This window comes from Schistosoma haematobium, chromosome 5 (genome assembly GCF_000699445.3).
Source record: "Schistosoma haematobium chromosome 5, whole genome shotgun sequence".
Taxonomy (NCBI): Eukaryota; Metazoa; Platyhelminthes; class Trematoda; order Strigeidida; family Schistosomatidae; genus Schistosoma; species Schistosoma haematobium.
This window is the reverse complement of record NC_067200.1, coordinates 2,957,723-2,971,098: the sequence shown is the minus strand read 5'-3', so window position 1 is coordinate 2,971,098 and position 13,376 is coordinate 2,957,723. Positions and strand designations below refer to the sequence as shown.

The 13,376-nt window shown below is 33.2% G+C and overlaps 1 protein-coding gene across 1 annotated transcript in view; it reads left to right on the top strand.

Annotated features, from left to right (window-relative positions):
- LAMA1_4 (Laminin subunit alpha-1) overlaps positions 1–13,376 on the top strand; it is an 86,764-nt gene that overhangs the window by 27,487 nt on the left and 45,901 nt on the right. The window contains exons 13-17 of the mRNA XM_051217297.1: positions 421–450; positions 3,177–3,569; positions 5,691–5,983; positions 7,743–8,037; positions 10,048–10,250. Coding sequence (XP_051064680.1) covers positions 421–450; positions 3,177–3,569; positions 5,691–5,983; positions 7,743–8,037; positions 10,048–10,250 — 1,214 coding nt within the window. The remainder of the gene's footprint in view (positions 1–420; positions 451–3,176; positions 3,570–5,690; positions 5,984–7,742; positions 8,038–10,047; positions 10,251–13,376) is intronic.

The window sequence follows — 13,376 nt, the reverse complement described above, 5'->3', positions numbered from 1 at the left end:
TATATTTTTTTGAGAAAGTTTATTCATGAAATGACAATGATATTTATGATTCCCCATTGTTTCTAGTTATTCAGGAAATTTTAAAATGTACATCACGAATTCACTTTGGTTAGATAACCATTGGGAACTAGGAAGCAATGGAGATCTGATTCATCTCAATTAGAGATTCCTCAGTAGTACATATCCATCATCTAGTATAGATCAAAATAATCATAAATCGTTAAGCGAAATACAATATAATTTATGATAGCCAGTCTATATTTATCTTTGTTTATCATTTTGACTATCCAATATGGTACACAATTAGTGATATTCAAATCAAACATTGTTATGATACCCCTGAAAATATCTATTCCTGAAGTAATATCATGTTTGTTTGTTTTTTTCTTTTCTCATTATATTCATTTTTTATGAATATAGATGCTGGAAAGAAAAGGATTACTTGGTCCAGTAAGTAACATAACTTTTTTTATTCATCTATTGTTAATGTTATTAGTTTGTATCCAGAATCTATTCTTATTATAACTCAATTTATGGTTGAATTCATTCAGTAATACTCTTTGTCTTTAAATCTTGAATTCGTCTCTTATTTATAAAATTAGGTCAAAGATAACAAAATACTCAGTTTTTGTCCTTCTTCTGAGAATTTCATATGATTATAAACTAATATCAATCAGAAATTATCGCTACCAAGGTTTGACTTGGTAATTTCGAATAAGTTCTTGATTGGGGTCAGGAAACGATTGATAATGGACAACCGTTGGAAACCTGGAAGCACTGGGCGGCCGTCTCATCTTATTGTGGGGCTCCTCGGCAGTGCTCATCCACGATCCTGCTCACGGGGTTCAAACCCACGGCCTTCAGTCTTGCGCGCGAGACCAAATTGTCAGAGGAAATATTAGAACTATTTAGATTTCAATTAACAAGATTATGATAGATTTAATTTTATATTCAATGACACTGGACAACGTTTTAACACCTAACCGTATTGATCATTTATACTGTCTAACATTTACTAGTTTACAATGAGATGAGAATTAAGCTTGAGGACAAATTTTTATTGTCTTTAAATGAAGAAAGGTCAAGCAATAATAATCATTCATTTAGGGACACATTCAAGAAAAACTCTTCGTTAGGATTCAGTTTGATGGGTTTACTCTGTTACAAGAAAAAAATACAACGGAATCTTAATGTCGAATATGTTATTATTTTTGTATTACTTTTTCTCCTTGTTTTCCTTTTCCATTTTATGAAATACTACTTATAAATAGGTAGTAGTGTGAAATATATTTAGACATTTCAAGCGAAATCTGTGATTATTATGACTCAATACTTGCATAAAATGAGATTTTGCTACTTACATTAACAGAATCAAGGGTAATGTACGCATTACATGTTATCATTCATCATATTTGTCGAATATTATTTTTAAATTCCTTTCTTCTTCTCAATAACTTTTGAGTTTATTGCTAGTGATTTACCCGCTAGCTATCAATCAGACTTACCTCTACAAAACAGAAATACTATAGCCTTGTTCATATAATTAATGAAGTATAAACCTTCATATGGGTATAATACTCGTTGTTTAAAAACTTTATGCGCTTCATACTGAACGAATTTTACACCAATTAAAGCCTGTTGTTATCAACGCTTTCTTTGTTCTGACGCCTCAATATTGTCGGTAATCAGAGCTGATATCATATAGTCCAGTTATTTAATAATCAATATTTACACACTTTAACGATAGGCATGAATTAGTGACTAAAACGAAATTTGTTCTGATTTTTGGAAAGATTAATAATTTTACTCTTTTCAGTCATTTTTGTACATCTATTCTCTTGAACAAGGTTGAAAAAAGCGTAGGACAAGTTGTTCTGATCATTCCAGTTATTATATCTTACATTTGTTTAACCCTGTTAGTTTCTTATTTGTAATCGTGGTTATTTTTAATACATGTGTGTATAACAGTATGTGTCTGACAAATTCCAGCATATCTTAACTGACTTGTGTAAACTTAACCACCTTGTTATCTTCTAAGTCTACGGATTACCAAACTCCAATGCTTTATACATTCGTTGCATTTTATATCGCTTGTATGCTGTTCAATATTATTATGTCTGAAACATATTTCCTAAATACAGTTACCGTTTGAAGTTTATTTTTGTTGTATCAAAGTTATTTATCAACATAATGAATACAAAGATAAGTAGGATATATATTTCATTCGGATCACTATCGTTTGATCATACTGAAATCATACGTGCATTAAACTTCCCTAACTCAGTGGACTAATTAATGCCATATTTCTTAATATAATAAGTGTTAAGTTGGCTGATTTTCAGAGGAACGCATAGGAGTTCATGTAAAACTACCTTAAGATCACTTAAAACAAAAATGTTTTTCTTGTAAGTCACCAATTAACATGATGAATACGGTAATATTCATTCTTCTAAGTGTTGAATTTAAGAAGCCTAATGTATTATTATCCAACGCTTGATTTGATTGAATTATGAGAAAGTAGAGGGATTACAAACTAGTTCCACGTTTTTCTTATTACAGTTATTCCTAGTCCATTATCTCATTAGTTGAGGTTGGACGTTAACACCGTTGGATGTCGGCTCCATGTTCTAGAAGTTAATCGTTCGCGCGCGAGACTGAAGGCCCTGGGTCCGAATCCCGCAAGTGGGATCGTGGATGCGCACTGTTGAGGAGTCTCACAATAGAACGAGACAACCATCTAGTGCTTCCAAGTTTTCCATGGTGATCTATCTTCAATTGACTCATGATCTCAACTATTAAAATAGTTTATTATTCTCTCAGTTAATAAATTTGTCTTCGTGATCTAAACTAACTAATTAGTTAAGTTTTATGAATTAATTCGTCTATCTTAATTTAGAAAACCTACTGTTCAGTAAACTAGCCAACTTCATACTAATTGCAATGTGAAATATGAATTCATTACTGACTAGTGGATAATTCTTGATCTCTACTTCTGAATAGAATGTAAATTAATAGTTTTTTTTCTTCATTAAACTATCTACCAATTCTATTTTAAAAGTGTAGCATAATAGAATAAAATCACTTATATCCTTCAAGTTGCCAAATACTACATTCTTATTATTAATCTTTTAATTCACATAATTATTTCCAAGATCTTTTTTTTCATTGTTTCATAGGTCAACACTTTAGCGAATTGGAAAATTATTGTACCAAGCTTATCTACACCAGATACAAGTTACACAATACCAATGATAGAAACATCTGTACAATATGATAAAGTTTTATTTGCTCAAACACGTGCAGTTGAAGGTTGGCTTTCATCAGTTACTTCAACACCAGTTACACGCGGTTATTATTGGTCTGCACCAGAAGCATATTTAGGCAATCAAATAACAGCTTATCGTGATACATTGAATATTATTTTACGTTTTAATTCACCTACTATGTTAACATATCGTACACCGACAATAAACACGGACATATCAGGCAGTAGACAATTTTCTTTATCAATGGCTATGACTGATCACTTAAATTATATGTGGCTACATGAACCAGACATAGTAATTGAGGTAATATCTGTTTATTAATAATTTCACCAATACATAACTGTTATGATCAGAGAGGGGTTTTGTGGAGATTGCAGTAATTTAGTAATTCAATTCATGAGTCAATCAAAGCTAGACCATAATGGAGAACCTGGAAGCACTGGACGGCCATTTCATCCTAGTATGGGACTCCTCTGTTATGAAATACCAACTCATTTAAGGCAATGGTGGACGGTGGCGCAATTTCATGGATTGGTTGAGGCTAGACCTTAACACCATTGGATGCCGGCTCAGTGGCCTAGAGGTCCTGTGTTCGAGTCTCGCGGGGCAGGGTCGTGGATGCGCACTGATGAGGAGTATCACGCTAGAACAAAACGTCCTTCCAGTGTTTCCAGGTTTTCCATGGTGATCTAGCTTCAATTGACTCACTAATTCAATTATTAAATTTAACTGTTAATTATCTGTTTCTTTTCAATCTTATTGGTCATTTCATAAATTACATACCAGAAACCATGAATTCACTTAATTGGTTTAAGTGAAGATTTCAATCACTCAACTAAGTACTAGTAATAATTAAAAACTGTACATAGAGATATTTTCATAAAATTCATTACTGGGGGAAACCTACTCTTCCAATATAATATCTGCGTATTGCATTCCAGAACTGGAAACTGCTAGATTAAGATTTTGATTGTTAGATTATGGATTGATTGACTCAGTGACGCGTAACGTGCTAGGGAAGAAGCACTAGTATGAATTATTGATTCATGTTGTTTAATTTAATCCGTCTCCTAATGATCTTATCGACTCAGTGGGTCTGTTCACTCCTGAATTACTGATAGATACTTAGATCTTTATTAGTATACAGAGATCATATATATCTTCTACTGAAGTATTATAAAACTCCTATCATTTTCAATACATAGTGTTACCCGAGCGACGTATCATTTAATACCACAGTTGAAATTGTTGCTACTGAGCTATTTCTCGCGTAAAACCCAGATCCGTAGACTTCTGTCAACCATTTTCGACTAACAAACGACCGACAATTTTGGATTCATTGATAGAATCAAGTCGTTGTTAGGATCTAGGATGTTAAATAAAGTGACTATTCTGTTTCTCAGTCGTTTGCATAGTTTAATCCAGTAATGAATCAGTTGATGGTTAATAATAGTCCTGCTAAAGATTAAGAGAATTCTGTCTTAAAACTGTCGTTTGTAGAATGGGTTAGTTCAGGAATGACGTGTTATTTTGAAAAGAGGCGAATAATGAGAGACAGCAAATTTACTTTATGATACCGGTTGTCCACTTTCTTCTGATTAAAAAGCCAGTATGTAAGTAAATGATGGTTCCATAATATCATAGATAGTTTTAAGCTAAGAGTGTAAACAATTAGATACCGGATCAGTAGTTTAAAAATTAAACTCTAGTATCAAACGTGAAGATTCTCCGTTCAGTTCCTGGTCCAGTCGTAGACGCACACTACTGTAGAGTCTCATATTGGAACTAAACAAAAGTCAAGTACTTCCTACTTCTCATTGACTGCGTAACCAAGGTCAGTTTATCGATGTAAACTATGTAACTAATGTGTTATCTAATACCGAAAATAATTACGTGAATCATTTCTTTAACGAATGATTAATATTAAAGCGGGATGCAGGTAGCAGTGAAATCAAAGACGCGCGTTACGTCCTATTTGGGGCTCATCAGATGAATGTAACTACATCCTAGAATTGATACTAACTAAAATACTCTAATCCAGTACATTTCGCTTCAAAAGCCAATGCCATTGAGTTCATTTAGTGACTCACGTGTACAACAGGTATAAATTTAATTGAATTTGTAATGATTTAATTATATCGTTGTTCATATTTTAATTGAAGTTTGAGACTAATGACTTAGTGGACATATCAAGACAATCACCACGCTCTGCATATTCCCAACTAGAACAGACAAAAATTTAGTCAAAATATCAACAATGAGATCATCCAAACCATTGCAAATTTATTTAAAATTTACATTTCAAATAGTGAGTAGTTATTATAGCACATATAGACGTTGATTTACTCAAATCAAACTTTGATTGTTTCATCTTCTAATGTTGTTTGTCTCTTTTTTTTTTCTCCTATCCTCTAAAATAAACAGGGTAATGGTTATCGACTAGTTCATATGCTATCACCATCCTATCGTGAAAGTCATATGATTTTAAATATTCCATTAAGTGAATCATCATTTCGTGTAATTGTTGAACCGCCAACCTCTATACCATTAGATCGTTTCCCTATAAGTTGGTTACAGGGTGATCAATTAAGATTTGATGAATCAACATTGGAACGAGTTGGTCGACCAGCAACAATAGCTGATATAATGACTGTGTTATCCAGTATAGACAGATTATTGATTAAAGCTAAATATATTACTGATCAAACAACAACTGAGTAAGTATCAATATTTGATTTCATTGAAGTTATCAATTAATCCTTTACTAAAATCTAAAGTTTGATTTTGTTACAAATTGATTTCGTTTGGAGTCATTGTGAAAACTAGTGAGTACTGTAAAAGTTCCCAACATTTTTGTGCTCACAATCTGATTCCATACTGAATGACAAATGAATGAAGTACAGAATATAAATTTATGTATATCATAGTTAAGTTAACCTTATTTTCTGGATTTCAGTAACCTACCACTTAGATGTACTGGTCATATACTCTTCTCTCTAGCTAACTAAACAATCATGTTCTTTCTTATCCTCATCTTTAAGCAAGTATACAATTCTCATTCGACTTTGTTGCTTTTCTTTATTCACAATCAATAGAGTTAAATTCTGTATTAGCTGTTTATACATTTGACAACTACTAAAATGTATCATTTCATCTTATATGTACTTACTTACTTACGCCTGTTATTCCTCGTGAAGGAACATAGGCCGTTCACCAGCATTCTCCATCCAACCCTGTCCTGGGCAATCCTTTCCAGCTCTTTCCAGTTGTTATTCGTCTTTTTCATTGTTTGCATCTATTTCCCGACGTGTTGTGTTCTTTGGCCATCTTCTTTTCCGCTTCCCTTCAAGATTCCAAGTTAGAGTTTGTCTCGTGATGCCGTTTGGTGATTTCCATAATGTATGTCCTATCCATCTCCATCGTCTTTTCCTAATTTCCTCTTTATGGAAGCTGGTTTGTTCTCTCCCACAGAAGGATGTTGCTGATGGTATCCGGCCAATGGATGTTGATTATCTTGCATAGACAACTATTCATGAATACTTGTACATGTTTGATGATGGTTGTTGTAGTTCTCCAAGTTTCAGCTCCGTACAGTAGAACTACCTTGACACTCGTATTGAAGATTCTCACTTTGATATTGGTTCAAAGCTGTTTTGAGTTCCATATGTTCTTCAATTGTAGGAATGCTGTCCTTGCTTCGCCAATGCTTGCCTTTACGTCTGCATCTGAACCTCCTTGTTCATCGATTATGCTTCCCAGGTATGTGAAGGATTCTACATCTTCTAGAGTTTCACCATCAATAGTGATTGGATTGCTGTTCTCTGTGTTAAATTTGAGAACCTTGGTTTTCCCCTTGTGTACGCTGAGGCCTACTGATGCAGAGACTGCTACTGCACTGGCTGTCTTTATCTGCATTTGTTCATGTGTATAAGATACGAGGGTCAAGTCATCTGCGAAGTCCAAATCGTCTAATTGATTCTGAGCTGTCCATTGTATTCCATGTTTTCCCTCAGATGTTGAGGTCTTCATAATCCAGTCGACCACCAGAAGAAAGAGGAAGGGAGAGAGTAAACAGCCTTGTCTGACTCCGGTCCTTACTTGGAATGCATCTGTCAGCTGTCCTCCATGCACTACTTTGCACTGTAGTCCGTCATATGAGTTCCGGATAATATTGACAATCTTCTCAGGAACTCAGGAGTGTCGAAGAAGTTTCCATAATGTCCTCCTATCTACACTGTCAAATGCCTTTTCATAATGAAGTTGATGTACAGTGACGAGTTCCACTCAATTGATTGTTCGACGATGATCCGTAGTGTCGCAATCTGGTCTGTGCACGACCGATCTTTAAGGAATCCATCTTATATGTACACATATCCCTAAAATGTTTATATTTACTTTGAATAATACATCATATGAAATGCAATCTCTATTGAATATTTCAATGTATTTATTTTTAATTTCATTCATTTATTACAGATTAATGTCTGTTACACTTGGTCGTGCATTACGTTATGAAACTGGTGGAATACCAAATATTGAAGAATGTATTTGTCCAAATGGATATTCAGGATCATCTTGTGAATCATGTGCAATTGGTTATTATCGTGATTATCAAAAACAATCAACGATACAGACTAATCAAAGTTCTTTTACTTCATCAACAGCTTTATCATTATGGCGTTCAACTATGATGACACAATTACCTGTTTGTGTACTATGTGAATGTCATGGACATTCAGATATTTGTGATGAGAAAACTGGAGTATGCATTGTAAGTTTTATCAAGAGAAAAAATTTATCGTGTTAAGTGAAATATGAGAAATCTTCAAGAGATTATCCATCTATTCATTGATGATATTTCTTTGTAAATTAATTGTCAGGAAATCAAATGGATCATTAGGCAAACACTAATTTTGTTTTGACTTCTATCATTTCTATCAGTGAAATAACCCTTTAGAATCATTATTTCTTTTAAAATTGTAGACATACGTTATTGATAAGTGTCATTTGTATCAGCTCGACAACAGTCTAACGTATGCTTCGATGTTCTCGTTGCTTTCAGGTTACCTGATCTGTCAAGGATTATGGGACAGTGTATAATGTTATTGTTGTGTGTTAGGTTCAAAGGGAATTGTATACTATGTATGTAAGCACCCTGCTCCATTGTTGTACCCACTGATAAGCGTCGACTTCAAATCTTGAATTAAGGTTTCTTTTTCACCTATCATACTCATACGACACTATGGAGGAATTCAAAATGATATCAAGACACAGTTGATTTATTCACTGAGCTACTAAATGCATATAGTGATCAACTCAACTTGTATGATGCCTATATAATTACCGTAACGTAGTTAAACTATCCATTTGTTAACCTTTTAGGCTGAATTTAAATCAGCCTTTGTTTATGCACATACTTTCTGTGGTAGTCTCTTCAACAATATACGGCTCACTGACTTAGTGAATAAAATGTTAGAATTTAAATGGTAAGGAACTGGATCCATGTCCCAATATAAATATCGACACTGAAATAAAGGTACACCTAGCTTACAAGTCATATATAGGACGAAATGTACGTCATGGATTACACTGTCAGCAGTAATCCATTAGTTCTAAATGAAAACTCGTATAATAACTGACTATATCGAGACAATCCGTACAGGATATATATATATACCAACACAGACTAATCAAAATTTAGTTACAAATATCAATAATAAGTTAATTCAGACCGTTGCTATTAGCAATACAATTGATCCATTAATAATTATGATACCACTGAGCATAATAAAGTACATCGTCATGATTTCAAAGATTCAAAGTGACAACCAATATTTTATGAAATAAGAGAGTCGTTAAGTGGATAATGCGATGGTGTTTGAAGCGTACGGTACTGGGTTCGAATCCCGGAGTGAACATCAACTATGAGATGCAGGTACATCCAGCTGGTGAGTCCCGAATGGGACTGAACGCGCGTCCTGGATTCCACTACTATAAAGCTTGTGGCTTTAAGCAATGTCGAGGCAGTCCGCACAGGATTCACATATGCCAACAAGAGACTGATCAATTGCTGTCTTAAATAACAATGGGAAGATACAAGTAAACAACACCAAGTGAATTGATAAAGTAGTAATTTTTTGTGTGATATAAATGCGAGGTTATTTAAAACACAAATGACACCACTGTTTTGAAGTTAAATAGTTTTTAATTTTGGGTTAATGAATTAATAAACTTAATCAGATCGTCATTGATTATGGTACAATTGCTCAACATTGATTTCAACTTATAAATGAGTTGAAATTCTTTACACATCTCAGCCCGTAAATGTTAGGAAAATACAGTAATTCAAACTGATTCATTGACTACAATACAAATTTGACAGAGTTTAACAATATGTTATGACTTAGTGTTTTGAAAGTAATGATTTAACTGAGGGATCTTGTAGTTCGTAATTAAATCTCAAGTAGAGATATGTATATACACTGAGCAGGATCCTCGTGACCGGATGAAACCAACCGACAAATGCCATACGGATATTAATGATTGGTTAGCTAAATTTAGTCTAGATTATAAATTGTCATTATTAATCATAGCTAACTAGATAAACTAATAGAATTTTAACAAGTTGTATTCGCGTAATTTGTACTTCTAAAACAATTTACTCACAGAATAATATTCTATACACGTAACCAATAAATCTATTGTTTGATACGAATAAAATGTAAAGAGGAATTAGGAGATGTCATCAATCTATAGAATCAATAATTTTTTTATATTTTAGGATTGTACTCATAATACTGCAGGAGATAAATGTGATGTATGCGCACCGGGATTTTATGGGGATCCACGAACCGGTGACCCAACAGCATGTAAATCATGTGAATGTCCTCATTTAGATTATCAAATGACTACAATTTGTTTGGCACATGAAGAAGAAGTATTTAAAGAGGAAAAACCTTATGTTTGTTTGGATTGTACAGAAAAGTGAGTTAATTTATATATTTGGTCCACTGAAATTAAACATTTCAGGAAATCTTACGTCTTGTTAAAAGAATATGCTTAGTCTTCGATGTAACTACCTGTCTAGGTATTCTCTCAACAGTCAAGTTTTTGAACAATACCGAAATAGATAATAATAATAATATTATTAGCAACCAATAGTAAACCAAAGTTTTCAATGCTAATAACAATGGTAGCTACTTAATTTAGTGTTTTCATAGATAACCCTATAGGAACTATAACACTTCTCAAGATTTTACATGCCATTCTCAGTACTCTTTGCTTAATGGTAAATGTGTACATCAATTATTAAATAGGAAACAGTTCAGGGGTTTCGAGCTATTCAAATAACAACTTTAATCCATGAAATCCTTAACTATTGATCTAACGAATGTAGGCAGATTTCGACTTTATTATTGCATTCAGAAATACCTTATAAGATATGAGTTTCAATGGAACAAACAAATTCATTCATTTTTTCCCTCCTTCTCCCTCTTCTTCTTTTTCCCTCTACTTTGTCATTCTGTTCATTTTTTGTTGTTGTTGTTGTTGTCCTAAATTGGATTTTGATAACTTGAACTGAAATACATTCTCTGATAAGTTAGAATAAGAGGACGATTCTCATGTTTTCTTTGATTTGGTATAACAATTTGTAACATTTGTTTTAATCTTAGTGGAACGTTTTAGTCAGTATGCAATTGGTTTGATATTGTTCAGTGTACAATTGTTTTATGAAAATATTTTTAAATCAATTAAATGAGAATTTTGTTCAGTATATGATAAGTCTTGTTAATTGAACGTTATATTCAGTTCCTAAGCTATTCTCGTAATCCCCCAAGCTAGAACTACATCAGCGACCTGATCACGAGAGAAAAGGCGCAAAATACGTAAGAAGCACTTTACTCCAAACGTTCGTTCCAGTACAGAAAATATAGGGTTTTTATAGTATTTTAGATGTCCTTGGGTTTCCCGAAAATTCTGAAATGCTACTCAACACAGTAGCAGTGTAGTGATCAGCCAATCAAAAACTCTACATGTGACTTTTCATTTTCTTGATGTTTCTGCCTAAACTTCTAGTGAACACTGACTGGATAAAATGCTTCTTAGTGTTTCCTGAGCCTTGGCTTTTGCGAGAAGTTTTCTGGATCACCCCAACAATATAACAAATGTAAACTTTGATCCAGTATGACAATTATATATACTTTGTGACCCTTGTAATACATTTTACCTGATGTATCTTTTCATTTGTAAAATGTTTCTCAATCAATCATCAAGTGTATGTTAAATCAATTTATAAATGAGCGGATTTGGTAATAATAATGGTGTGTTTATGGATGACTTGTTACGAGATAGGGTTGTTGAAGATTCAGTAAACATTCAAAGTATTAATCCTTGTGTTTTCACTTCATGATCTAGGAATTTCAATGTTTCTTGTCTCTAAGTATAACCAGTAGGATCAGGGATACTATAATCGTATCCTGTCCTATTTAGTTTATGTTCGTTTATGTTGACTAAATATTAATGCAGAGCTTTATTGTGTGTCATTGAGTTGGATAAACATTATTATATTCTTCATTCTCTTCAGAATCACTTTAATTATTATGCATAAATATTCAGAAATATTATACAATCATTTATTTGAAATTCTAGTAGTAAGTTAACTGTGGGACATGACCTGATTAAGTGTCATCGGCCATAACCAATTGAATAATTTTTACTATTATTCAGTGTATTTATATAACCAAGTCAACTGATACAACGTTAATAAGTACGGATTTACACTGGTAATACATCGATCCATAACAAACATATCTGCCTTTTCTATTACTTTATGTATAAAGTGTGATCAACAAACGAACTTACAAATGACACGACTAAACACTCGCCAATTTGACCTTGATGCTGCTATGCTTCGTTTATATGCCAATCATAAAGTTGTACAGACGTTAATAAGCTTTGTCAACTCGTTTGTGTATTCACTAGTTATTGTTCAAAACAGATAAACTTTTTAAAACCAAATGGCTTACTAAGTTTTAACTTTGGCCACATTAAGGATCTGTGCTTGACAACTTTTATAATGATTTGACAAATTCATTAGTAACTAATTAACTCTTGAATTATTTCTAACTGAGCTGTGAGAATATCACAAGACAACATCTAGTCTGTTGCCCATGAGAATGTATAATAAAGAGAAAATTTAACTCTTTATATTTCTGACTAAACTAATAATCGAGAAACGATCAGATGAATTATGTTAATCGGCTCAACTATAGACTAAACTACTCAACAAGATGATTTAGATCACACAGTAAAATGGGTCAACATCTATCATAATGTAGAGGCTAATTTCCTCTATATCCGACTCCAATGAATAATATTTCGCTGACTGAGCATTTACGCATACCAAATCTCCTGGTAATATTATGCATTTACTCGAGATTATTCAAAAGCTAGAATACCAGTCGTGTGGATAGTGTATTGTTAATAATTGATTAAATCTGCAAGCAACTCAGAAAGCAAGCACAGAGAGAATTGAGTAAGAAAAAGCGTAGAGAGCAAAGTGGAACGAATTAGAGAATTTATATGAGCCAACTCAATTTAATTAAGCGTTACTCAATGTTTATAGTCGAACCGAATGAAGTTACAGATAAGTGATGGATAAGATAAGAAGTGCACACACATACGCTCATATAAAAACAGTCAAGGTTGATAATCGAATAATTAACACTGTCAAAATATGACTCAAGAAGAATGAATAAATTGACCTGTCCAGAAGCTAGAATAAGTTATATGAACTTAATATAGTAACAGATACTACAATAAGATATTTTTGCCCTTCTATCGACTAACAGCCACTCTCTATCATGCCAAAAACTATTTTTTTTAAGTAAAAACAGGGTTTTGTTTCTCTAGTCAAAATCTAATCACATTTTCACTTTGATGAGTATTGTGTAATAATCTCAATAGTTGAGATCATGAGTCAGTTGAAGATAGACCACCATGGTAAACCTAGTGACTGGCTTCAAGAGGTATATCCTGGAGTCCTAGTTAGAAGCAGTGGCCAGTGGAGTTCAACCAAGTCTATTGTGACTGTCTGTTGTAACTCACTGA